At 39.0% G+C, this 24,414-nt stretch overlaps 1 protein-coding gene across 16 annotated transcripts; it reads right to left on the bottom strand.

Annotated features, from left to right (window-relative positions):
• Window positions 1-5,957: 5,957 nt before the first annotated feature.
• LOC148845352 (histone-lysine N-methyltransferase ATXR3-like) lies at window positions 5,958-24,380 on the bottom strand. 16 transcript variants are annotated; one of them, XM_088953092.1, is made up of 13 exons: window positions 13,650-13,815; window positions 13,362-13,561; window positions 13,080-13,184; window positions 12,604-12,970; window positions 10,801-10,847; window positions 9,038-10,298; window positions 8,588-8,743; window positions 8,378-8,503; window positions 8,157-8,210; window positions 7,757-7,971; window positions 7,558-7,667; window positions 6,846-7,464; window positions 5,958-6,661 (listed from the first exon to the last, which is right to left on the bottom strand). In XM_088953092.1, exons 7-11 carry the CDS (start codon window positions 8,711-8,713, stop codon window positions 7,655-7,657), a joined length of 534 nt encoding a protein of 177 aa, XP_088809218.1. In that variant the 5' UTR covers window positions 8,714-8,743; window positions 9,038-10,298; window positions 10,801-10,847; window positions 12,604-12,970; window positions 13,080-13,184; window positions 13,362-13,561; window positions 13,650-13,815; the 3' UTR covers window positions 5,958-6,661; window positions 6,846-7,464; window positions 7,558-7,654. The 16 variants fall into 16 exon arrangements, with proteins under 16 accessions (XP_088809218.1, XP_088809223.1, XP_088809222.1 ...); XM_088953097.1 differs by having other exon boundaries at window positions 7,084-7,464; XM_088953096.1 differs by lacking the exon at window positions 13,080-13,184 and having other exon boundaries at window positions 9,573-9,741; window positions 10,139-10,298; window positions 10,756-10,847; window positions 13,650-13,795.
• Between the last annotated feature and the right edge of the window lie 34 nt (window positions 24,381-24,414).

Below are 24,414 nucleotides of genomic sequence, written 5' to 3'. Positions count from 1 at the left end.
AAGGTGATTACCAGAGTTGAATATATCGGTTCAGATCTGTATGTTTTAGATTACAGATTAATTCTGTCCATTATGTTTTATTCACCCATTATGGGGACTGACATTCAAATCGGAAACACCTTAACCGACTAACAGTGGTATCAGAGCTGGTTCTCCAGAACCATAACTCTGTAATGGTTGAACCCCTTGAGTTGAATTCCATGGCTGCCATTGTTTTATCTATTCATTTATTTGTATACCTATGTTAATGGGTTTTGGTAATACCGACTATCTCCAACATGGCTTGAATTTGGGTTGTATTTCTGCCCATTTTATTAGATCTATGAGGACTGTTTAATCCTTGTTTTATTTCTGTTAATTTCTTATTGTTTAATTCAGTCGTTTTCAATGCCAATTTGGATGGCACTATTGATGTAACAAGCCATGTTGCCAGTAGTGGTTAAACCTACCATTAACATAGAGGACTTCTGCAGTAGTTATAGATTATCTAGCTGTATGTGTGTGTGTTTTTTGGAGAGTGTTTGATGGCATGATAATGATAAAATTATGATTGTATTACAGTGTTGTTTGCTGACCAGTAATGGTCACAACCCGGTTGTAGGTTGTCACAGAACCATGTGTTTAAAAGTCACAACCTAACCAGTAAATGGGTGAATAACGAACAATAGATGAGCTATGGATAGGAAATGTTTTAATCCATAGTTGATTGCCTTGTGGGCTGATATATATATGAGAACATGTGATCAGAATTTTTTTTTAAGCTGCTGAAATGCTTAACAGTCTTTATCACTAGAGTCGCATATATATCACACCACATGCTCAGTTTTCCTTATTTAATTTGGAAAAGGAATAATTTATTGAACCCCATATATTGTTAATCAATGCTGTAACCAACAAAAATTTTAGGATTACCATGTCATTAAAATGGCAGACCTAGAGAGACCAAAGTTGTAATTTGTTGGGCTGATAATTGCGTTTTTTTTATGCTAAGCATAATGGGTTTCAGGCCCATTATCAATTTTTCTTGCGTAATAACAACCGCCAACTTGTTGATGAGGTCAATCACCTAAGCCGATTTAGGTCAAACCAAACCGGTTGAATGTAGCCTTATTAGTGCAAACTGCAGAGTGGTTCAGTTCTTAACAAAACCGAATGAATTATTCAAAGAATTCATTTAGGACCACTACAATTAATGTTTTGTAAATATTGGCCACGTCAACAAACTGGATTTGAATTAGTTGCGCCTTAGCAAATTTGTTTGTTAAATGGGCCTAACCAAAGCAACCCATTGGTAATTCTAGGGGGCTGGAATTTGTTTGTTGTGTTAAATCGGAATTGTTTAGGCCCAAAGGCGAGCAATTAAGATTTAACATCGTGAATGTGAATCATTTGAAGATACCTAAATCTCTAATGCCCAAAGGTGTGGGATAGCAATCTCAAATGATACACACTCACTTAAACCGGAAATTGGGTTGAATGCCCAGAGGTAAAACTCAATTGCTTATGTGGTGAAATCCTGATTCTATAAATTTGATTTAAATTTGCGGCGAATCTCGATACCTTTGACATTACTGCAATTCCTATGTTGGATGGAGATAATTATGGAGAATGGAGCGAAATGCTTCATATAATTCTAGGATGCAAAGACCTAGATTTAGCCATACGGGAAAAGACAAAACCCATACTTAGCACTTAGATAATTGGGAAAAATCCAACCGAATTTGCAAATCTCATCAAAGCCCACATAAACAAAAGGATAAGAGGTGCTATTCCTGAGAAAGATACTATGGCTGAATGTCTCGCAGCCATTGAAGAACATTTTGTTGCCTCAAAGAAAGTGGTTTCACAGACACTATTGAATAAACTAGCTAAAATGAGATTAGCTAATTTGAAATCTGTTAGAGACCACATTCTGGAAATGAAGGATATAAGCGACAAGCTCAATAGCCTTGGTGTGATTGTCACAGATCCCTTCTTGGTCACCTTCATCCTTACCTCCTTGCCAGCTGAGTATGGACCATTCAAGGTGTCATACAATACTCAGAAGGAACCCTGGAGCTTTAATAGGCTCCTGACTATGTGTGTACAAGAGGAGGAAAGGCTTAGACATGAGAGGTTGGAAACTGCTAATCTTGTCATGAAAGGTGAGAAGACGAGGAAAGGTCTTGCATAGAAGAACAAGGGGAATAAAAATACTAAAGGAAAACTAAAGGGCGAGTCTACTTGCTTCTTTTGTAAAAAGAAGGGCCATTTCAGAACTGATTGCACAAGGTTCAAAAGCTGGCTGGAAAAGAAGAAGGGTCTGAAGGGGAAAGAGTCAAATACTAATATTTCCTTGGTTTGTGAACCTAATTTTGTTAAGTCCTGTTTTGATTCATGGTGGATTGATTCGGGTGCAACAACCCATATTGTTAACTCCATGCAGGGACTACGAAGGACAAGAAAGCCAAAACCGAATGAACAGTTCATCTGAAGGGATGAGAGATCCATCATATGGACGCCCAAAGATTGCGGAATAAGGGGGGTGAACTTCAAAAATTTTTCTCTCCCTTTAACTAGGAATCGCATTCCCTATTTAGAAAATCATATTTTCAAGAATCATTCTTGAACCATAAACTGAACCAGATCTGAACCAAAAGGAGTAGTAAAGGATTATACCTGATACGGAGAAATAATATCCCCCAAAGAAGGTGTTCACGCCCAAGGAAGGATCCAAAGACTGCTCCCACTGAAGATGGCGCAGTGCAGGATGTTGCAGAATCAACAGTGTTCTTCTCCAAGAACTCTGTCATTTGCAAGAATCAGCAGAATGGCACGTGAGCATAGCTTCCTATCAATCCTTTCTGAAAGAACTGATGTCAAGATCAAATCTTGACCTCTCCCACAACTGGAGATCGAACTGGCAAACAGGGGCGGCAAGAACAGGGAGGCGACAAGAAAGAATTCTACAGGGATGCTTAATTCTTCCTTCTGTGATTTCATCACTAAAGAGGATCTGAATGTGTGTCTTCTCAAGGTTGCCGCCCCCTCCTTCTTTTGTTAACCTAAAAGATCAGCTCCTAATCCAATTAGGAGCTGCTTATCCAAATCATATTTGGATAAGACATTTCTTTAGGTGATAGGGATAAACCCTTATCTTATCTGCAAATTAGATTAGCTTTCTCCTAATATCATTAGGAGGTTTTTAGATCTGAATCACATTCAGATCTGGACTCTCTGAGTGGATAGGGTCAAGACCCTATCCTATCTGCTAATCCATCTCAGAATTCGCCCCATTATTAACTAATAAAATAGCCTAGTTCGAAATGGGCTTCAGGCCCATTAAGCTTATGTGCTCACTTAACCTTCCTAACTGCTGCCCAGTTGGGCTTCCTTGTATGGCGTGGGACCCAAGCATTGATCTACACATCAGCCATATGGGTTCAACCCAGCCTTTGTTACAAGATCTGGCCGAATACACTGTTATGGACAGTGCACCCCTGAAACCCATCAAATGGGCTCTATGGGCCCAACACTTACCCTAAGTGGTCCTTGGGCCAAGCCACCTTATAACACCCAGGGACTGTGGGCAGATGCAAGATTAGCCCATCAGGTATTATTATCAATGGTCTTACACTTAACCTCTCAACCCATAATGATCATACACTGCCCGACAAGAGAGGACCTCTCCCTCGGCTGTAAGGAACAGTGTTGCACTCTCTACTTATATGGATCCCGGGAATTAAAACCTTCTTGCAAACATTTTAGAAACCATAATGTATATACTTTTATATCTCATATAAAATATATTTTGCAAAACAAATCTCAACGATTGAAATCGGCTGCCAGCAGTTTTGGTTTCCATCAGTGAGAGTGCATCCTCGATCATTACCTTTGTCCGACAAAGGGGCTGATCCTGTCACTATGATCACCCACTCAGATGAATTCTCAGACTATCCCAACATACCCAGGTTTTGACCCCCGCTAAGGATTTCACTGAATGGTACATCAAAGACATCCTAATCCGACACCTAGTGCAGTATCATAATCGAGTCTAGGGGTCGGGTGTAACTTTCCAGTTTTGCCCATCAATCTCCAAGGTCCAGGGCAATATTGGAAATTTGGTCCAGTTCATGGATTCAATTAATCCTACACTGTATGTGCTTAGGGTCTCACCCTGGTAGCTGAGACAAGTCACCCCAACCGACTTGGTGGCACCACAGTGTCAGCCTTGTTAGGATAGGTTTCCCTAGACCGACCCACTGGCTGTAAACATTCTAAACTAACACGAGTCTCATTAAGTGTCCAGTTTAAGGTTATTACACAGAAACATACCAAGGGAACATGAATCAAATATGCACTTTTATTCATTTACAATAAACTCATAAAGTACATCATTCTGATTGAGGTTAAGGGCATACAAAACTGTCTAACATCATCTTCTTGTGAGACGAAAATAAAGTAGCTGTGGAGACCATAGGAGATTTTGAAATAATTTTGGGTATTAGTTACAACTTAGTTTTGAATAATATGGTTTGTGTCCTTGGATTCTCCAAGAATTTAATTTCCGTTTCTAAACTAGTACTTGATGGTTACAGACTTAATTTCTTTCATTCACAGTTAGAAATATTTTATTCATCTAAATTAGTTGGCTTTGGTAATATGGTCGATAATTTATACAAATTGGACTGCTCATCGGATTTGGATAGATTGATGTCCTATACAATTGGAACAAAAAGGAGTTCAATGGTAGGGAACTCCTTATTCCTATGGCATAGAAGGCTAGGTCACATTTTAGTTGATCGCCTTAAGAGGCTCATGAAAACGAAATTCTGCAACGCATAAGCCTTGAGAATTTCCCTACATGTGTTAATTGTATCAAAGGAAAACAAATCAGTAAGAGGGGAAACAAAGCCACAAGGAGTGAAACAAGATTAGCTTTGATTCACACAAATATATGTAGACCACTCCCAACTCCCTGCCTGAGTAGTCAAAGGTATTTAATAACATTTACTGATGACTAATCAAGGCATATGTATATTTATCTACTTCATGAGAAGTTTGAAGCTTTGCAGGCTTTCAAGATCTTAAAATTAGAACTAGAAAAACAGACCGGGGACATAATAAAAATAGCATGGTCTGATAGCATGGTCTGATAGAGTTGCATTGTTCTTAAGAAAACAAGGTAAAGTCGCACTGTACACTATACTTGGATCGTCGGATCAAAATGGTATAGCTGAAAGGAGAAACAAAACTCTTATGAACATGGTAATGAGTATGATGAGTGACTCCGTCTTGCCCATAAGCTTATGGGGAGAAGCTTTGAAAACTGTAGTGTACATATTGAACAGGGTATTGACCAAATTAGTACCAAAAACTCCATTCGAGTTATGAGTTGGAAAGAAGTCCAATTTAAATCACATACATGTTTGGGGTTGCAGAGCTGAAGTAAGGGTATACAACCCACAATTAGGAAAGCTGGATCCTAGGACCATCAACGGACATTTTGTTGGGTATGCTGAAAGATCCAAAGGTTTCGGGTTCTATTATCCAAATAATTCAACAAGAATTGTAAAGACCCAGTTTAAATCACTACAAAAAAAATGAAGTACTGCTAAAGGTCATCAAAACTGCCGCTATAGTCTTTATCGGTAGCCTGCAAACTGCCGCTAAAAGAACTATTGCTAGACGTTCTAGCGGCAGTTTTTGCGGCTGCCGGTATAAATATTAAGCTGCCGCTAAAAACTACTTTTAGCGCGACGCGGCAGTCGCGACTGCTGCTAATGCTCATCCAGCTAACGCTAAAGGTTGCTTTTAGCGGCAGCCACGGGCTTCTTTAGTGGCAGTCGCAATTGCCGCTAAAAGTATACTTTTTTTTCTTTCAATGACCTATTTATATTTAGTATTCTTCAAATTACCTGTTTTCTCTATATATTCATTTAAACTGAAATAAAATACAAAAGATGAAATAACATCAATTACAACAAAATTTAAAATGCCATTCTCCATTCAAACAATTTGAATCACAAATACATCTTATTTTCAATTTGATAATTTCTTGGTTTGTACAAAAATTCAGTAGGGTCTGAACCAAAGAGTTTGTGACTGCTACACATTCCACTCTTTTGCTTTTGGAAGCCTGGGTGTGATTTGCAAGTGAAACTTTTCTTCGCATTTTTTTCTCTTTTTATAAACTCAAGATCCATATATTCTTATGAGGGAAAGAAAGTCTAATGTACTCCTGCCTGCCTAATGCCATCTTCCTGAATTTCATGTCCTCATTGTACCACATTGTGTCATAATCTGAGCTCCCATATGACTTGATGTCACGGAAGAAGCCTGTCAATTGCTTCTATTGCTGCAACATTACTTTGATCAGGATGCAAGTATTTTTCATATGTTACTTTCAATGGTCCCCTTGCAGCAGCCTTCTGGAATTTCAAAATCATATATGCACATTCTCTGCATATGAAGCCCAAACAAATGCAATTCAATCTTTACAAGGAAAACTTGTAGATTCCAGTTCCAGGGAAATTGGCAAAAGAAACCCCTACTTCTTGAGCAGTTGAAAGCTGCAAAGCATCATTGCACGATAGAAACCTCATAGACATCACCCGGAAAATGGGAAAACCAAGATAGCTGCCAACTTCCTTACGAGAAGTAATTATAAGAATCTAAGTTCCTGTACAAAAATTAAGAATCAATTATTTATCTGCCAGCCTTCAGAATAAACGGTAAAAGCATTGAGTCTCCAAGAAATCTGGCTGGCTCAAACTCAAAGACCAGAATCTAGAAGAGAAAATAATGTTTTGAACTATATATGAATAATTAAATACATATCAAGGGAATCCAATAAGGCTAACAACCTTTTATCTAAGCTTTTCAATGATGTAAATGAATCTTTTTTGTTTACTTTGGGCTTCCCCGATGAGCCCTCCCAAAGATATTGCCTGACATTATAGGTATTCCCAGTGGTAGATCTATTTGACCCTTCTTCATGTGAATAAAGTTTTCAGCTTTGCCCCAAAAAAACAGAAGACTCAAGAATAGGGACCCAAGTTTGTAGCTCAGCGGATAAGTGTTATTTTATCAATATCCACATACCACAAATGTAAGGTCTTATATATGGAATTTATGAGGGATCTTTCCATCAGGATCGTTTGCATGATTTCCATCAGGAATTCTTGCAAGCATAAATCTGATGGTTCTTGGGCTATAGACACGTTGACGATGCGATGGCTTCTGAACCTTGGCACAGAAGGAGGCAATATCAGGCAACAACAAACAACCCCTTCTCGCCCTCCCTAGGCTGCAATCTGGATCAGCATTAGCTTGGTTATGCCAATAAATCAACTGCCCCAAACAATAATTTTCACCATATGTCTTGCAATACTCTTGGAAACCTGATCCCAACTTATCAGTATACTTGGGGCCCAAGTCTAGAAGACTAATGTATACAGGAGGAGAAGTTACAGTCCTGTATGCCTGCATGCGAAGAACTCTTTTTAGTCGAAGCAAAGAAAATCACCTCCATATTAATCAAATACAGGAGAACACTGCTACGAAATTTCAACTAACCCGAACTCTAAAAAAATATTTTGTATAAGCATAAAGGTGGATCAAATCAGCAGCTGCATCATGCCGACACTTGTATGTACATGGAAGGCTTCGAATTTCATCCCTCAACCCTGTAAAAGAAGGGGGGTGGGGGGTAATGAGTGACAATCATAAATCATTATAAACATCAGTGTAAGAGATAGTAAACCATACTGCTTACCATAATAAAGATTTCTGCAGTTCTCTCCGGAGATCTACAGATCCAGATGGGTCATGCTCTCGAATCTTCTCTTTTAAGTCATTCAGCAAGCCCTCTTCCACAAGTGATCCTTCCCCTTTCCATAGGACTGAAACTACTGCTTCAGGACTAAGCTTCTCCAGTGGGTGTGGAGCTTTATTTGGGTCACCAAATACACTTCTCATTACATACCTTACCTATTAACATGAATTACATTCAGAAGAAGGCCAAATTGATCCCAGAATTTAATAACTTAATCATATGAATAAAATTCAGATCACAATGAAAGACAAGCATTAGGGGGGGGGGGGGAGAGAGAGAGAGAGAGAGAGAGAGAGAGATAGAGAACCTCCCTCTTAAGTAAAAATAGAAAGGTAAGCACCTTATCAAGAGTAAGAGCCAAATTCTGAAGCCTCTGGTTATAGACCCCCTCAGCCTGTATCATGCAAGAAGAGATAAGACACAAGTTATTATACAATCATTCATCAACCCACAAGCATAACATTCATAAGCTTATGTCCACCCATGCATCACATAACAATGTCAGAGTCTGCAAACATGCAATGAATGATGTGATATAAACATATCATAACCAACAGTCACCTGAATCTCAGCTTCATTTTTCTCAACTTCTTCAGAAATATCTAGGAAAAATTTCCTCTTCTCTTCCAAGTTATGCCTTAGAATCTCCTCAGGAAGCTTTGTTCTTTCAAAATTTATAAACCTCACCTTCATTCAAATTCGTATAAAGTATATTCAGAAACAAACCAGAGAAGCATCAATTCTGTGACAAATTATAAGGTAACAACATACCAGACGGGCTGAATATGCAATAAGCCAATCAGGTAACCCAGCAAGCAAGCAGGTGCCTAGACCAGACCTTCCCAAGTCAATATAATCCTCCTCAAATACGGAAGTCAAATCACAAGCTTCTACCATCAACACTTCTCTTGGATAGTTTTTCTAGCACTGGAAAGGATTGCAGGAAACAAATTGAAGAATTCAACCAGGACAGTTATGGATGGAAGGCAATATAAGATTTTTAGTTAGTTCTTGCTAACTATTATGGACAATTCAACCAGGACGGTCAAAATCAAACTGCTGAAATGAGAATCCTCAATTGTTATTCTCATTAATTTTCTAACACGTCTCGGTAATTCTCTTTATTCCTTAAGTCTTTCCTAGATAATTGTTATTCTCCTAATTTATCTATTTCCTAGACAAAAATCAGATCTCACTATCCAAATAAAGAATGCAAATTACCAGTATCACCAGCTTGTAATTTCATAGACTGGATGCAAGGGGTTACACCCTCTAAGAAATACATCCTACTATTGTTATTAAGGCCAAAATCCAAATTGAAACACACAGTCTTTCCCTTTAGCATCCTGAATTTTTGACAGAAGGCCTTCTGGCTGAGAGATGGGGGGAAAATATGCCTGCATACAATTTAATGTTGAAAAATTTCTTCTCAACATAGAGGGTAATTTTGGGAATGGAGTTCATGGTAGAAAACCAGCAATAAGGACATTTTTGGATCTTACCTCAACACATGATTTTGGGAAAACTAAAGAACCAATTTTACCTGCATCACTGGCACTCAGAACCTTCTTGAACAATGGCATAATGGTGGAATTTGAACTTAAGATTACATGGTCAAGGGAATCATAGCGTAGATGCAAAGATGAATTATTTTAGAAAACAGAGTAAATTCAGGCAATAAACTGTATTTTGATCAAAATTCAGGCAATAAACTGTTAAAAATAAAAGGTAAGTTAACATGTTTACGGATACTCACCAGATATCTGCTGCAGTTCTTGACCTATTATTCTTGGCCAATAACGTGGAAGCAACTAGTTCTGCCTACTAGGGAAAGTGGGCATTTCCTAAGGCAGCTAGGTCGGGCTTCACATGGGCCCTTCCTAAGGAAAGAGCATCCTACCCACCTTTCCCAACAATCTCAAAATCTAACAAAATTGAAAATTAATTATACATCAGAAAGGGTGAAGGAGGAGGGCATAAAACTTGACTCTTAAATAGCCAAATCACAGCCTAGAAAATGGGGAAAAACTAGCCAACTTTCAGGCTACGAGTTCAATACATCGACAGTTATAGAAACGCCAAACAGAAAGTATGCCCTATACAGTGGTTTATTCAGCATCCAAAGACACAAAGGCATGGTTGGGGAAAAAACAAGAATATATTATAATGTAGTAACCTGTTGACCATAAGAAGTTAACTTCAAATCAGAAGCCCTCCTAGAATCCATGAAAAATTAAATCCATCTCTTTCAAAAACAAAAGTAGTAATAGAAAAGGAGCTTGTGAGAAGTAAGTTTGTGAGAAAAGAAGCTTCAAAATATACGGGCATGTTTGGCATGGATGGAAGGCAAGTCAAGAACTCGTGCAGATCAGTTTTTTTTAGCACTTCAGGCAGGTGATGTAGGGACTGGAGATCCACAACTTCTGGAACTTTCATTGTGTATATTGTCCGAGAAAGGAAAAGGAAGAAACCAATCAAGTGCCTGAAACAAACATGTCTAGGTTTTAGAGCAAGAACATTTCCAGACTGAGAAAGGATGAAAAATATAAACTTCTTTTACTATAACACATCCAAAGACCAATAAACTCATAAGTCATTAGAACCCACAATTAGAACCTTCATAACAAATCAGCATAGAAAAAAGAAGTTTCTAACTATTGGACAACACCATTATGTTCAGAAACTCGGACATTTTTGTTAATACAACAATGTGATTGCATTATTAGTTAGAGTCTAGAGAGAATTCTTTGCATGCATATATATTTTTCTCAATTTTCTAAACTTGGATTTTCCTTCTTTATCTGAAATGAATTTTTATTTAAAATAAAATGGGAATGATCTAGGCACATCCTATTTATGTCATATTAGGTGCAGCCCCAAATCACTCTCCAATGAAGATCTTTTGTTATAGTGAAAATGACATAAGGAGAACTACCCACAGTTGCAGCAGCAAGTGCTGGTGCATCATTGATACCATCACCTACCATTATCAAACCTCCTCCTGTGAAAAAGTTGCAGAACTTTGCTTGACCTGCAAGAGTGCATTCACATTAGGAGATAGCCATGCATTTTGTACCACACAGACTAGTTGAAAACAGAGAATAAATAAGCATGACAGGCTACCGCCTTCTTTGTTGCAAAGCATAAGTGGATCCTGTTGGATCATTTCTGTCTTGCTACTAGAGCTTTTGCTACCATTGCAGGTAGGTTATGGCACATTGCAGGGGTAAGGCTGCATACATCTTTTCTGAAACCCATTTAGGAACTCTAGTGTAATGTGGATAGAATGCAAACCATTCAGTAATGTTGCTTCACTTGATAACAAGCACCACAACCTTTGCCAAACTTAAATAGAGAAGGACCTCCAGCTGATACCATGGAGGAGAAGGGAGCTTGCTCCACAGAATTCCCATACCCACAGCTGATTCCATGTGGTTCCACCCAGTAACCAACTGGAATTACTGTTAGAGGCATTAAGAAGTTTGCGATTGGAGCAGGAGCAGAAGTCTAGGTGGGGCAAAAGAGAAACAAGAGAAAAGAGAAGGGAGAAGGGAGAAGGATGTAAAGAGACTGTTTGGGAAGTTGTTATACTTTTGCATGACTCGGCCAGATATTTCCTATGCAGTAAGTGTTATTAGTCAATTTATGCATTCTCCCAGAGATACTCATTTAGCTGCTGCAAAAAGGGTTCTGTGCTACTTGAATGGTACCCTAGGGAATGGTATTCTATTTTCTAAACATGGTCACATGAAACTGGAAGCTTTTACTGATGCCGATTGGGCAGGATGTATTGATGATAGAAGATCCACCTCTGGTTATTATGCTCTGGTTGCTGGGAATATTGTGTCATGGAGGAGTAAGAAACAATTTGTAGTTGCTAGATTCTCAGCTGAAGCAGAATACAGGGCAATGGCACATGGTGTGTCAGAATTACTGTGACTTCGTTCTCTTCTAGAAGAATTGGGGGTGGACTACGAGAAACCAATGATGCTCTATTGTGACGATTAAGCTGCTATCAACATTGCACATAATTCTGTTCAACATGACAGAACTAAGCACATTGAGGTTGATAGGCATTTTATAAGGGAAAGAATTTCCTCAAGAGAAATTTGTTTACCATTCATCACATCAGAAGAGCAACTGGCTGATATCTTGACCAAGGGAATTCCAATAGGGAAAATGACACACTATATAAGCAAGCTGGGCATGATTGACATCTATGTTCAGCTTGAGGGGGAGTGTAAAGAGACTGGGCCGAATGGGCCCTAACATCCTCTTTTGTAATATCTTTTATTTTATTGTTGATGGGCCTGCTATTTATTCTTGTTTTATTCTCTTTATGTAACTGCCAAGCTAGCCGCCCACTTAAGGGCATTCTTGTCATCATCTATTTTTTATTTTTTAATAAAATAGGGTTAGAGGAGAATGGAGATTAATTTCGACTCCTTCTCTTACCTCCACTTTTCGCCATCTTCTTCTCTTGTATAGTTGTTCATACCTTTTCTTTAGTTCTTCTAATCCCTAAATTTGTTCTTGATATTTGAAGACTGATTTACATGTTGGTATCAGAGCACCAAGATTTTTTTTTTTTTAAGGAGAAAGCTTGAGGAAGTATAAAAGCCATGACTACTCAATGAAGAAGATGAGGAAGAGGTAGAGGAGGAAGAAATTTCTACAGTCATGTTGGTGATTGATCAGGAACCTAACAATAATAGCAAACAAGAAATCATATCAGTAAACACACCTAGAATGCCAATCTTGGAATTGTACTTTGAGACACATATTACCTCTACACCTCTTGAAGGTAAATACCGATCATCATTTAGCATGTCTTGAAGATTTTGTGGAAGTACGGATATTACCCTTCCCACCCAGTGTTGTACATCACTACATGCTCTAGTCACCCTTTCAGGGTTATCTTCTATCTGCCTGAGTCGTTCATCTCTATCTTCATGCCCACAACCTCCTCTTGTTGATGTAGACTCAGATGCTCTATTTCTACAACTCATGCTCAGAAGGAGTAACGCCTAATCCATACGTTCACACGTACCCATGTCGTTCTGCTCCAAATATTTGATCAAAGTCATCGTCATTAGGGACTGAAGACCCACCAGAAGTTGTGGCCTGTTGTGATGCCAGGTTCTCTAATTGTTCCTACAAAAGACAATACAATTGTTGTGAGGCTAATATGGGATTTTTATACTAAAACATATAATTAACATTAAATACGTGTGTGTGTGTGTTCACTAGTTCAATAAACAACCATTGCCCTTCCTGATTCTGATCTACAGGCACCCCATATTTCCTTCTGTGTTTTGATCCACACAACTCCCTTGCTTGGTTGTGCCCCATCACCGGTTTTCTGCATCTATATCCATACTAAGCATTAGACATTATCATCATTTTCAAGTAGTAGTATAGTTAGCCGATTGCCTCTGGCTATAGCACTCCGTTTCTACAGTTTTATAAAAACTACAAGTGTAAGGCCATGTATATTGTGACACTCAAACAATATAGGTTAATCAATATAATTAAGAGATAATACCTTGCCCTCATCAGAGTTCCAAAAAGCGACAAGAATTTGCCATTGATCGCTAGGAACCTTATTTGGGCAATTCCGCATTCCCTCATCAGGGGTAACTGGATCATAGTACATGGCTTTCAAATCTGACTTGTAATCTTTCCATTTTTTTCCAATCAGGACAATACCCACTTTCTACCTTTACTGTCTATCTCAAATTTACCCTACAAAGAACACATTTAAGCCAATGTATTAGCAATTAATCTATGAATTCAAACAAATAAGCAGACCTAAATAAGAAAAAAATCATACCAGTACAAGGTTCCAAATGTCCTCTTTACATGGAGTTGGAAATGAAGTCCACTGCTTAAAACCCAAACCCAGAGGATAGAGATCGCCGTTCCTTGCAATTGTTCCCATAAACTTCACTAATTTCTTTGTATTTTCTCCAATTCCTTGGCCTAACTCATTTAACGTTATGGGTCTTTTTTCTCCTGCTAGCAAGTTCCAGATGTCAACAACTCTTGTGGGGCCCTTGCCCCTCCTTTGCACTGAGGCATCTATTTCATAGTACACAAGAAGTTAAAATATTCAAAGTGAACATGATAAAAATAAGGCCCAACATAAAAAAGTTATTCATAAAATAATACCAGCTGATCCAACAACATCTTTAGCCATAATTTCCTATGAGAAAGAAAACAAACATCTTCAATTAATTTCAAATCGCATATCTACCATAATAGAACAATACAAGCATAATAATTTAAATTGCACAAGCATATCTATGTGATCTCTCTTGAAAGTTACTTCATTACCAAAATGTAAGCACAGTTACAACACCACAAAGAGAGTCACAAGGTGTGATCTCTCTTGAAAGTACAAATAAGTGTAAGGAACCACATTTTAATTCATGCACACTAATCAACATCATATGTAGTCATTAAGGGTGTCATCCTCTGACTCTTCCTCATATGTAGGCTCATGTACATCATCATCGGAAATGGTTGCCTCAATAGTTGTTCCATCAACATCTTCACGAACCCAATCAATGTTATCAGCAGAAGTGTCTTCCATTACATGTGTTCTAGGTGGCTCGACTTCCAAATCATCATCTCCGTCAACCTCTCCGACCCACATATCAAATAAATCTCTTGAGATTGTCTTTATAACAATACTCCAATCATCTTCATTAGGGTCTTTCACATAAAAAACTTGTTGGGCTTGGGAGGATAAAATGAAGGGATAATCCTCTAAGTATGAACTACGCATCAAATGCGAGAGGTTAACTAGTGTATAGCCATACTCATCCCGTTTTATTCCTCTACCTTGTGTCACATCAACCCAATCACATTGAAATAATACAACCCTAAACTTATCATAGTAATTTAATTCAATGATGTCGGTTAATGTTCCATAATATGTGACATCCCCAGAAATTAGATTTCTATCTCTTGAACTGGCAAAACTTGATGTCTCTACCGTGACAACCACCCCACTATTTTGGGTCTTTCGTTGTCGTTCACGATCCTTGGTGTGAAATCTAAAACCATTTACAATAAACCCCTTGAACCTCCGCGCTTCACGCAATGGACCTTTAGCCAACCATCTAATCTCCTCTAAAATTTGAAGATTATTTTTTGATTCAAGGTTTGCAACCTAAAAAACACCACAAAAACAAATGTTTGAGATGGATTTGAAACAAGGTGTAAGAAGTTGCATAATGCAATAAGCTTCTTACATGTGACTTAAACCATTCATGAAATTTTGTATTTTGGATTTGTTTTATCTCCCTTTCTCTTAGATGGGTACGTCGATGTTGACGCTTGATAATTGTAGTATGTTGTCTGCATGAACCTATGGTTAGTATTCTTAAAATTTTTAAGATTAAAATTTACTTATCAATCTAAAATATCATATTAAACAAAAAACTTACTTAATATAGGAAATCCCTTTGTCACAATTAAATAACACATATCGATGTGATTGCGCCCATGAGATGTCATCTAATTGGATATAATCAACCTTTCCTAAATGACGACCCGACATCTGAAACATTGAGAATCCTTTCATTCCATTATTTGCCTCATCCATTATTTCTTATTGGTCTATTAAACTTGGTCTCTACACCATGTAGGTATTGTGAGCAAAAAGTTAGACACTCATCTGCCAAGTAATCTTCTGCTATAGAGCCTTCTAGATATGCTCTGTTGCAGACATAGGATTTCAGTTTTCCAAGGTACCTCTCAATTGGATACACCCAACAAAATTGTACTAGGCCACACATACTAGCCTCATGTGCTAGATGTATTGCTAAATGCACCATGATTGTGAAAAATGATAGAGGAAAGATCCTCTCTAAACAACAAAGTATTAGTGCAATCTCCCTCAACATTCTACATAACTCATTTGGGTTCAATACTTTCGAGCACAACTTCTTGAAAAAATTGCATAGCTCGGTCAAAGGGGAGCACACATTCTTAGGCAATGTTCTCTGCATGGCCAATGGAAGCAAATGTTGCATTAAAACGTGACAATCATGACTTTTGAGACCCCAAATTTTGCATTGCCTAACATCCACACGTCGACATATGTTTAATGCATATTCATCTGGAGCCTTAATTGATTTTAATACTCTACAAAAAACTTCTTTCTCAGTAGAAGATAAGGAATAACACGCTGGGGGCAAATATGCAACATTTGATCCACATTGTTGAGAATGAAGCTCGGGCCTTATTCGCATTACCCTTAGATCTAAGTGTGCCTTTACATTATCCTTTGTCTTACCATCAAGGTTCAAGAGAGTCCCCATTATGTTGTCACATATATTCTTTTCTACATGCATCACATCAAGATTATGATGACACAAATTGTGCTGCCAATAAGGTAATAAGAAAAATATACTCCTCTTCTTCTAGTTAAAGAAATGACTCTCCAACTCAGTGTTGCATTTCTTTTTTCCCCCAGTACTACCTTGGTCCTTTTTACCAAGTGTGAACTGCAATCCTTTTAACTGGTGCAATACAGCAGTGCCACTTGGTGGAGTAGGTTCAGCTCTAAACTCTTGATTTCCATCAAATGATTGTTTCTCATATTGAAATCTATGGTTGGCATCCAAGAATCGTCGATGATCCATGTAACAAAACTTCTAACCATGCTTCAACCATTGAGAGCAAGTTTCACTATTACATGATGGACATGCAAACCTCCCTTTGGTACTCCAACCCGAAAAATTGCCATATACAGGAAAGTCATTTATTGTCGTTAACAAAGCAACACACAATTGGAAGTTCTGATTAGTAGATGCATCATATGTTTCGACCCCATCCTCCCACAATTCCTTGAGTTCAGCAATAATGGGTTGTAAGTACACGTCGATATCATTTTCGGGAGCATTTGGACCAGGAATAATCAATGACAATAACAAATAGGGCTGTTTCATACACATCTATGGGGGCAAATTGTATAGGATCAATACCACTGACCATGTACTGTAGGTGACGCTGAGTGTTCTAAAGGGATTTATGCCATCACTTGCCAAACCAAGCCTAACATTGCGAGGTTCAGCTGCAAAGTTTGGATACTTAGTGTCAAATTCCTTCCAAGCAGGAGAGTTAGCAGGGTGTCTCATGAAGCCATCCTTGATATGTCCATTTTCATGCCAAGTCATAAGAGATGCCATTTTAGTTGACATGAAAAGACGTTGCAGCCTTGGCTTTAAAGGAAAATAGCGCAGGACCTTTGCAGGAATCTTTCTCTCCCTTGTACCAATTGCCCCATCATTGTTGTTCTCATGGTCGCCATTTGGCTTCCATCTTGAATCACCACACACAGAACAGATCTCATCATTAGTATGTTCTTGCCAAAACAACATGCAATCATTTGGACATGCATCAATCTTTTTATACTAAAGTTCAAGACTTCCTATCATCTTCTTAGTTTCATAGAAAGAACTTGGTACTTGATTACTTTTTGGGAGCACCTCCTTCAACAATTCAAGCAATTCGGTAAATGACTTGTTACTCCATCCATACAAACACTTCATATGAAATAGCCTAACAATGAATGAAAGTTTTGAGAATCTTGTACACTCTAGATATAATTCTGGTTCAGCATCTTGTAAGAGATTAAAAAATTCTGAGCATTAGGATTAGGCCCTCCACTAGGTTGTACTAGAATATCCATCCTTTCATCACATTGTTCCACTGTAGGAATACCACATGCATCATGAATCATCCCATGCACATCCTCACACTCAATTGGGTTATCAGAAGAACAAGCCTCATTATATGTCGTATGCACAGAAATTGACTCTCCATGAAATATCCACTCCGTATAACCTCGGAGAAACCCATTAATGATTAGATGATCATTCACATCAACTTGACCCATCAACAAAACATTTCCACATTTTGTACAAGGACATCAAAATTTTCCTTCGCGGTTTACCTTCTTAAAAACAAACCTAATGAACTGATCAACGCCATCTAGATACTCTTTAGAAGTTCTTGATCGATGAATCCAACTCTTGTCCATTTTACAACCTAATGAAAAAAATACAAGAGATCAATTGTGATTTGAATGAAAATAATGGATAAGGATTTCAAGAAGAATTTCAAAATTTACTTTCCTTTTGATTCCGATTCAGAATGATCCATTCCCATAGTCTGTTTGGTTCAGACAAGAATGAGAATGAGAATTAAAATCAGCAGGAATGAGAATTCATTCCCCAAGCTGTGCAAGGGCTGGTACCATCCATATCCCCAAATATTGGAAATCTAATGCCACCACAAAAGTCAGCATCCCCACTCCAACCCATCCAGGGGTTTGTACCATCTGCCCTACCAAGGGCTCATTAACGAAGAGCACCCTATTCTCATATATGATATAGTATGGACCAACAGACCTGAACTTGCAAACTTGCATGGGGACCATTAGGGTTATCAATGGTATGGACCAACAGACCTGAACTGATCCGAGTCTATTATATGGAGCTGGATCTGTATTTTAATCCCCAATTATTAATAGAATCAGTTCTTGTTATGTATTTTGAGTCCCCATTAGAATTTTCTATTTTGGTTAAGAAAGGGTGTAGACATCTTAACAAAGGATCATTCTGTTTTGGTTAAGAAAGGAGAGGATCTATACCCATGCAGTATATGCCAAAAAAAACAAGAAACGAACTTCCATATAACTAAGAAAAACCTAATTAGCTAGTGCACTCAGCAACAACCCCCAAAGTCCCTTTATCAACAACCTATCAAAAGATAGTATACTCCAATCAACTCAAATCAGCCTCAACCCCACCTATTTAGGGTCAGTCATATCAGTACATGACATCAAACCAAAGAAATTTTGAAAACTCTGTTTCCTCTTTGCAAGGAGCTTATAGTTTTTTTTTTTTGGTTTGGGGTTGGTTGTATTGGACATACTGGTTTTCCTCTGTATAGCTTCTCATTGTACAGGGGTTCTATCGTATCTTTGCTTTATGGTTTTTAATGAATTACTTTACCCTACAATTCAAAAAGGACAGATCCCCAAAGCATACAATGCTTTCAGACAACAGAATATCCCAGCCTCAGTTTCAGTCCGCTTCCTTCCTGAGATCCTCTACTCTCAGCCTCGGGGGGTACCAGTTCAGTCACCATTACCAACTCCACCTTCAGACCGCCATTACAAGGGGAAACTCAGTTCCCCAAACAAATACCCAGTCAGATCCAGCCCCATACACCAAGGAAACCATATAATATGTGTAGAGTTTATCTTGTTTGTTGGGCTAATTGGCTAAATGTCCTGAGATGGAGATAATGTTGGCATTGGAAAGCACTAAGTTGCAGCAGTGCAGAGTGATAATGGAGGATGACAGGGGACACTAAAGTTTCTTTGTATGTGCTATTGTGAGCCAATCAGGGAAGAGCAAAAGATGGGAGTGACCTACTGCACTAACTCCTCTTTATGTTTATGATAAGAGCATGACAACTCCTTTATATCAAATTCATGGATACCAAATAAAAGCCAATCATCCTTTTGTAAAGCATGTTGACGCAGCGTGGAGCAATAAGACCGGGCTGGCTATGCAAGCACCGGGCGAACACAAGCTTCTAGCGAAGGTAAACGAAAATCTCTAGAGGAGAGAGAAAAGGTGGCAAAAATTGAAATGTAAATCTGAAGTGTGTATTAGCTTGGAAAGAGCAACATTTATAGTACATCTGAAATTTGTAGAAGAACTAGGAAAGAACAACTAAGATAGATATCGAAACATCTAATCTGCTAGGATCGAATTCTTCTTGATCTTGGTCTTGATAGGATCGAACTCTTTGGCTTGATCTTCACCATCCGATCTTCTTGGATCTTATCCATGAATCTTGGAAATCTTGGATTATCTTAATCTCTGGAATTCTTGATGGATCTTGAATTCTTGGATTCTTGATGGATCTTGGATTCTTGAATTGTTGATGAATCTTGGCTTCTTGAATTCTTTCTTGAATTATCCTTGCCCTTATCCTTATCCTATGAGCTGCCGCCCATATGGTGAGGTGGTTCTTGGGATGGGCCTCCATCATTCTCCCCCATTTGGAAAAAACTCGACCCCGAGTCGTGACTAGGATATGCAAGTGTCATCTCTAGCAGGTAGCGATGAAGGTCAACCACATTGAACGTCTTAGAGATACCCATATGATCTGGTAGGTCCACGACATATGCATTGTCGTTGATTTTCTTCACGATCTTGTAAGGACCGTACTTTCGAGGCTGCAACTTGTATTTTCCCACAGGAATCCTTTCCTTCCTCAAGAATACCATAACTTCGTCACCGACGTCAAATACTTGGTGCCGACGATGCCTGTCTGCTGCCAACTTGTACTTGGCGTTGGTTTGTTCCAGCTTCTACTTCACGGCTTCTTGGACGGATTGGATCTGGTCCGCCATCTGTTCTACGGAGGTACTGACACCGGGTACTCTGGGTAGCTTCACTAAGTCCAGTGCATGATTTGGAACCTTCATGTAGACAATGGAGAATGGAGATCTACCTGTAGAGCTGTGTACTGCATTATTATAGGTGAACTCAGCCTGTGCAATGGCGGAATCCCATTGTTTCGGTTTCTCCCGACATATACTATGAATCAAATTACCAAGGGTCCGGTTTACCACCTCGGTTTGTCCGTCTGTCTGCGGATGGGCTGTGCTGCTGAAATTTAGTGATGAATCAAATAACCTCCATAGGGTCATCCAGAAATGACTTAGGAACATTGTGTCTTAATCCGATGTGATAGTCTTGGGTACCCCATGTAAACGAACAATCTCCCTGAAAAATAATTTGGCTGTCGCTGATGCATCTATTGTTTTCTTGCATGGGAGGAAGTGAGCCATCTTAGAGAACCTGTCAACCACTATGAAGACGGAGTTCATATTTCTTTGGGTTTTTGGCAAGCCTAGCACAAAATCCATGGACAAGTCTTCCCAGATAGTAGTAGGAACGGGGAGAGGTATATAGAGACCAGTATTTTGGGTTTGTCTCTTAGCTGTCTGACAAATATAACATCTACTCAGAATAGTGGACACATCTCTTCTTAATTTCGGCCAATAATAACGCCCCTTAACTGCTTCAATTGTCTTGTCCCTTCCCAGGTGTCCTGCTAATCCACCCCCATGCAGATCCCTGATGATCTTTTCACGGAGGGAGGTGCAAGGGATGCACAACTCTTCCCCTTTCATAAGGAACCCATCATGAATGTAGAAATCATCTGCTGGCTGTCGATTCACACATTTCTCTCACACCTGTTGGAAGTCCTCATCCTGGGTGTATAGGTCTTTTAGGCATTCAAAACCCACAATCGCAATACTGAGGGTCTTCATAAGGGCGACACGCCTACTAAGAGCATCGACCACTTTATTTTGTTGTCCGACCTTATATATAATTTTGTATGGGAATTTGTCAAGGAAAGCAGACCATCTTGCATGTAAATCACTTCTTGTGCCCATTGAGATACTTTAGGGCCTGGTGGTTAGTATAAAGAACAAATTCTTTTGCAATTAAATAGTGTTCCCATGTTTTCAAGGCTCTAACCACAACATAGAACTCTTTGTCATAAGTGGACCACTTTCTCCTAGATTCACATAACTTTTCACTGAAGAAAAAGCAACGGGTCTCTTTTCTTGGGACAATATAGCCCCTATGCCAACTCCACTGGCGTCACATTCAACTTCAAATAATTTATCAAAATCTGGTAAAGCAAGGATAGGAGCAGTACATAACTTTTCTTTTATGAGAGCAAAACTTTGCTCTTGTTCTTCTCCCCATTGAAAATTTCCCTTCTTCAAACATTCAGTGATGGGAGCTACAATACTGCTAAAATGTTTAATAAATCGCCTGTAGAAAGTTGCTAACCCATGGAAGCGTCTCACATCTGTGACATTTGATGGGGTCGGCCACTCCCTAATGGATTTTACTTTGTCTTCATCTACTTTAATTCCATCATTGCTCACAATGGATCCCAGGAATAATAAATTATCACTCATGAAAGTGCATTTCTTCAAATTAGCATATAATTTATTTTCCCTTAAGGCTTTTATGACCTCCCTAATATGTCCAATATGCTCAGTGATAGATTTTCTGTAAATTAAAATATCATCAAAATATACCACCACAAATTTACCAGTAAAGGGACGCAGTACCTAGTTCATCAGCCCCATGAATGTGCTAGGTGCGTTGGTTAGTCCAAAGGGCATGACTAACCATTCGAACAAGCCATCTCTAGTCTTGAAGGCTGTCTTCCATTCATCTCCAGGGCGGATTCTGATATGATGGTATCCACTCCTGAGATCGATTTTTGAGAAAACCACAGCTCCATTAAGCTGGTCTAGCATGTCGTCCAGCCTAGGAATGGGGAATTTGTATCCAATAGTAATTTTGTTAATAGCCCTGCTGTCGACACACATTCTCCAGTTGCCATCATTCCTAGGTGTTAGCAAAGCTGGTACTGCACAAGGACTCATACTGACTTGAATGTGTCCCTTTTTCAACAATTCTTCTACATTTTCCCATAAAATTTCATTCTCCTTAGGATTCATCCTGTAATGTGGGAGGTTAGGTAGACTAACACTTGGAACAAAGTCAATATGATGCTATATATCTCTCATGGGAGGGAGTTCATTTGGTAATTCATTTGGAACTACATCATGGAATTCATCAAGTAGTCCCTGCACTTCCACTGGAATTTTATTTTCCTCCAAGGTCTCATTCATATTTTCTCCCTTTACTACTAACAAATGTACCTCACGAGTATCCTTACATTCTTTTATAAATTCAGCATGATGATGGGTAATAGTAAGAAAATTTTTCTCATTTGCTTTTGGGGCCTTAGAAACACTCTTTTCAGCCATGGGTAACAAAGTGTAGCGTATACCCTCTTTTTCAAGTTGATTAGTATTCTTCCTACCCATGTGCCTTGCATCTGTATCAAATTGCCAAGGCCTACCCAACAAAATATGGCAAGCATCCATGTCTACAATATCACAATATACTTCATCATTATACTTACCAATAGAAAATGGTACCTTGCAGCATTCCTCCACCTGTACGTCACCTCCTTCCTTGATCCACCCAATTGTGTATGGGTTTGGATGTTTTTCAGGAAGCAGTTGTAACTTTTGTATTACATTCTTGCAAATAATATTTTCTTGACTGCCACTATCAATAATTAAATCAAATAATTTACACTTGACAGTACATCTAATACGGAACAATCTGTGCCTTTGAGAGGTATCTTGATTTTTCTGGGACAACATTAATTTTCTCACAACACAAGTATACTCTTCATGTTCGTATGGACCCTCTTCATCTTTCCCATCAGGTCCATAGTATACTTCCTCCTCCACATCTTCTTCCTCCTCCCTTTCTACCATATTAACTGCCTTCCTTCTTGGACAGTCACTGGATCTATGTCCAACCTCATTACATTTAAAGCATTTAAAAGGAACAGGTTTTGCATAGGGATTACCGAGTTTAGGAGGGTTGGAAGGGTTACCTCGAGTATGTCCTCCTGTGATGGCCTTACCGGCGTTAGCTATACTTGCCGGGTGAGAAGGTTGTACTACTAGGGCTGATTTGTTCCTGTCGACAGTTGTTGGTCTATTGTCGCTCCCGCTGTACCGGTGATAATTATCACTACATGCCTTTTCTTGGAATATCAATTCTGCTTTCAAGGCTAGGTTCCTTGCTTCCTGTACACTAAGACCCATCTGTACACCAATTTTATCTCTGATAGACGGTCTCAAACTGCTTAGATAATGGGCTGCCTACTGGTTATCACTTTCAGATAATTGATTTCTTTCAGCTAATCTTAAAAATTTAGATGTATATTCATTAACACTACAGGAACCCTCCGCACACCGTTGGTAAGATTCAAACATGTACTGTTCATAATTTGGGGGTAAAAATCTACCTCTGATTAACTGTTTCATGCGCCTCCAGGTTCGAACAGGACCTCTTCCTTCTCTGATCCGGGTCTCTCTCATGCGTTCCCACCAAACAGATGCACCTCCCTTTAACCGAAAAGCTACCAATTTTACCCTTCGTTCTTCTGGTATCTCCATGTACTTAAAGAAACGATCGACTTCAGTGATCCAATCTAGAAGTCCCTCTATGCCAAGATCCCCACTAAAAGTAGGAATATCTACCTTGAGTTTAAATTCATCATTATTCCTATGGGGATTGAAATTACCTTGATTGTGCCAATTTCTGTCATTTTTGTCGTTGCCGGGAAAAACTGGGGCACCACCGAATTCTAACTCATCATCACTATCATTGTTAAGAACTGGACGTTGGGATGCAGCGTTGACGGGTGGTCTGTCATGGTCGTCTCCTTCGATTGGATGTGGATTTTCCCAGTTCCGTGGAACAACCTCCCGTAACAGGGTTCGCAGTTGTTCAGCCATCTCTGCCAATTGCTGTTCGATGTTACGTGTGGTCGTGCGCTGCTCTTCGATTGCTCTCCAAACAGCTAGGAACCCCTAATCTCCGTCACGGGGTGGGTTGCAACTGCTACCGTCTTGGTTGGCCATCTGATTGGGCAAACTCCCT

The sequence above is a fragment of the Nelumbo lutea genome, chromosome 7 (assembly GCF_056320005.1).
Source record: "Nelumbo lutea isolate HS-2025 chromosome 7, American lotus-T2T, whole genome shotgun sequence".
Lineage (NCBI taxonomy): Eukaryota > Viridiplantae > Streptophyta > Magnoliopsida > Proteales > Nelumbonaceae > Nelumbo > Nelumbo lutea.
Note: the sequence above shows the minus strand (reverse complement) of the source record. Positions and strands in the feature narration are given on the sequence as shown.

Bases quoted from the DNA above. Each gene is read 5' to 3' on its own strand.
- LOC148845352 (XM_088953094.1), bottom strand. From the start codon at position 8,713: ATGGTAGAAGCTTGTGATTTGACTTCCGTATTTGAGGAGGATTATATT. The intron at 8,504-8,587 runs GTATGTTGTTAC...ATTTGAATGAAG, and splicing joins TTGCATATTCAGCCCGTCTG to GTGAGGTTTATAAATTTTGA. The intron at 8,211-8,377 runs GTGACTGTTGGT...TGCATGATACAG, and splicing joins AAAATGAAGCTGAGATTCAG to GCTGAGGGGGTCTATAACCA.